Genomic DNA, 3,607 nt, shown 5'->3' on the forward strand with positions numbered 1-3,607 from the left:
AATCACCAAATTGAGCTGAGCAATCTCATCTTGAAGTTCAGGGGGCAAGGAATCCATTATCGCATTCAGATTGGCAGGCTTTGTGGCTAAGGGCATCGGCAACCACGTTGGCTTTACCCAGATGATAATTTATCCTGAGGTCATAATCCTTGACCAACTCAAGCCATCTTCGCTGTCGGAGGTTTAAGACTGGTTGAGTGAGTATATATTTGAGACTCTTATGGTCGGTGAAAATTTCACACCGTTTTCCAATGAGGCAGTAGTTTCTCCAAATTTTCAAAGCATGCACAATAGTGGCCAACTCCAGATCATGCGTTGGTAATTCCCTTTGTGAGGCCATAACTATCGAGACACATAGGCCACAACCTTGCCATCTTGCATGAGTACACATCCAAGGCCTTTCCTGGATGCGTCGCAGTATACATAAAAGCTACGGTAGATGTCTGGAAGAGTCAATACTCGTGCTATTGTCAGTCTGGTTTTTAGCTCGTTGAAGCTCTTTTCACAGTCCTTAGTCCATGCAAACTTCTTATCCTTCTTGAGGAGATCTGTCATTGGCTTGGCAATCTTAGAGAATCCCTCGATAAAGCGGCGGTAGTATCCAGCTAATCCAAGGAAACTCCGGATCTCTGATACTGTCGTGGGTGCAGTCCAATCAAGCATATCTTTCACCTTACTTGGATCCACGGCTGTGCCTTCTGCTGAAAGAACATGCCCTAAAAATCCAACTTGCTTGAGCCAAAACTCACATTTTGCTGAACTTCGCATATAGCTGATGGTCACGGAGCCTTTGTAAAACTACTTTGAGGTGTACCTTGTGCTCTTCTTCACGCTTTGAGTAAATGAGGATGTCATCGATAGGACCACCACAAACTTATCCAAGAAATCCATAAATACCTTATCCATCATATGCATGAAAAAGGCTGGGGCATTGGTGAGACTGAAAGACATGATGGTATATTCATAAAGATTGTATCGAGTAGTGAATGCGGTCTTGGGAATATCTTCCTTCTTGATTTTGAGCTGGTGATATCCGATCCTTAAATCAATCTTGGAGCATACTTTTGCCCCACTGAGTTGATCAAACAAATCATCAATCCTTGGAAGTGTGTATTTGTTCTTGATGGTGACATCATTCAGCTGACGGTAATCCACACACATCTGAAGACTACTGTCCTCCTTGTCCACAAATATCGTGGGTGATCCCCATGGTGTAGAGCTCGAAGGGATGCATCCTTTTTGAAGCATCTCATCAAGTTGTTTCTTTAATTCCACTAATTCTGACGAAGGCATCCGATAATACTTCTTGTATAATGGTGCGGTTCCAGGCACCAGATCAATTGCAAACTCAAGCTCCCTGTCTGGCGGCATGCCTGGTAATTACTCGGGAAATACATCTGGAAACTCACTAACCATAGTAATTAATTCCAATTTATAAGCCACAGCCGTGAGAACCATTTCTTTCTTGGGTATGCTCCTCCTGGCATAGAATCTTGTGGTTCAACCTTCCTGACTTGTCAATGTGACTTCTCTGGTCGCATAGTTGATGCATACTTGATATTGGGTTAACCAATTCATTCGCAAAATGATGTCTAATTTGGCAGACTCGATGACTATTAAGGATGTTGGAAATCTGACTCCTTTGATATCAATTTCTAAATTACGGCAGACTAGATTGCTTCTGAGCATGGATCCCGGGGATTGTACCATCATACTTTTTCGCAAAATCGAGCAAGGAAATTTGTTTTGGGTAGCAAGACTCTGCGAAATAAAAGAGTGGGAAGCCCCGGAGTCAAATAAAATTATTGCAGGTATGCTATTAACAGGAAACATACCAATGACAACTTCAGAGTCCTCTTGGGCTTCGTCGGCGGAGAGGTGGTGAATTTTCCCTTGGATGGTCCTCGGGGCTGAATAGGGTTCTAGGTGATTGACTTGTGGCCTGAATGGAGTGGTTGGTTTGCCGTTCTTGCGGCACTGTCTGGCATAAACACCGGTCTACCCACAATTAAAGCCGGAATTGTTGCGCTGACATTCTTTGTGCACCGGGCTGGTCACGACATTCTTGACTTGGGTAGTGGTCTTGTTAACATTCTGCTGCCAATTGGGTTTGTACTCAACCTGAGTCTACTGCCAAGTACGAGCCCTCTGCACTGGCTGTCCATCCTTCTTAGTCTCGAATTTGCGCTTCTGGTCATTATTAGAGGGCTTGTTGTCGTGCAAGAGCTTGTGTTCCCTTTCAGTGATGAGGGCTTTGTTGACAAGAATTTGGAAGTCCGGGAAATCAAACATACTGAGAGTGCATCTGAGGTGTTGGTTCAGTCCTCCAAGAAATCTGTCGATTTTCCTTTCTTCTGTGGCCACATCATAAAGAGAATAATGGGCCAAATGGTTGAACTTGTGCAGGTACTCACTTACTGACAGGCTTCCTTGTGTGAGAGCGAGGAATTCGCGCTGCTTGACCTTCATAATCCCGGCTGGAATATGGTACTTGCGGAAATGATCCTTGAATTTAGTCCAAGCGTTTTCTTCGTTTGCGGGCCACATAGCCTTAGCATTATCCCACCATATAGCGGCAACTCCTTTAAGATAATGCCTAGCAAACGGAATCTTGTCATCTTCTTTAGTGCGAGCAATCTCAAGCTTTTTCTCAATATTCCTTAACCAATCATTAGCTTCCAAAGGATCGATAACTTGACTGAAACTGGGAGGCTTGGTCCTGTGAAAATCTGACAGCTTGGAGTGATGACCATTCCGATTTCCATTTTGCCCAACCATAGCTTGCACACTTTTCAACAGATCGATCAGATCGTTGTTCCTTCTTTCTTCAAACATACACATGATTTGCTCAGTGGAGGGAGGATGTGGCGGTGCAGGCGGTGGTGGCTGGTATGGCTCGGGGGAATGTCCTGCCTGTCTTGCTGAGCGACGAACATGGACATCCTCACAAGCGTGGTTGTTGCTACCTCCCTGCATTATCCTATTATTTATTTTCCCAATATAAAGCAACCAAGATGAGGAATATCTGAAAATGGGAATGAAAGCCAACGACAAACCCAGAAGAAAATGGTGAAAAGAAATCAAGGCAAATAAATAAAAATGTTCGAACATAAGTATACATAGACTCATACATGAAAGATAAACATCATGATGGGTTCGACTACCCTCATACATGAAACTAAGCATCATGACACGAATGACTACATCCGTACATCAACCTCATGATGACTGCGGTACTCTAAGGATCTAGTGCTCAGCTGGCGCTGCAGCAGGCTCCTCTCCTGAGCCAAACTAAGATCGTGAGCTGATAGTGGAAACCTCAGGGTTAAAAGTGACATGGCGGCGCTGCCTTGAGGACTCTCCCTTAGGGGCAGGTGCGGGACGAGACCTAAGCATAGGGGCTGCAGGAGTAGCGACAAGGGAAGCCCACGTAGAAGGGGCACTGCGAGGGGTCACTGCCAAAGAGTTTGTAGTACCCTGAGTGGTCACCGAAGTAACCGGTGTAAAAGAGGCTGGAGGAACAAGTGGAGTGAAACCAACAGTAGGTGGAGGGTTCCTATTCTGAGCGGTGGCAAGGGCTATCTGGGCTCGGGTTAGCTCTCAGGCT

General features: G+C 45.1%; 1 protein-coding gene across 1 annotated transcript; it reads right to left on the reverse strand.

Moving 5' to 3' along the window:
- Positions 1–2,127: 2,127 nt before the first annotated feature.
- LOC147984671 (uncharacterized) lies at positions 2,128–2,778 on the reverse strand. Its single transcript, XM_087541206.1, has one exon. The coding sequence runs from the start codon at positions 2,776–2,778 to the stop codon at positions 2,128–2,130; it is 651 nt and encodes a 216-aa protein (XP_087397332.1).
- Between the last annotated feature and the right edge of the window lie 829 nt (positions 2,779–3,607).

The sequence above is a fragment of the Triticum urartu genome, chromosome 2A (assembly GCF_056163025.1).
Source record: "Triticum urartu cultivar PI428250 chromosome 2A, HENAU_Tu73, whole genome shotgun sequence".
Taxonomy (NCBI): domain Eukaryota; kingdom Viridiplantae; phylum Streptophyta; class Magnoliopsida; order Poales; family Poaceae; genus Triticum; species Triticum urartu.

Bases quoted from the DNA above. Each gene is read 5' to 3' on its own strand.
- LOC147984671 (XM_087541206.1), bottom strand. From the start codon at position 2,778: ATGGTTGGGCAAAATGGAAATCGGAATGGTCATCACTCCAAGCTGTCA.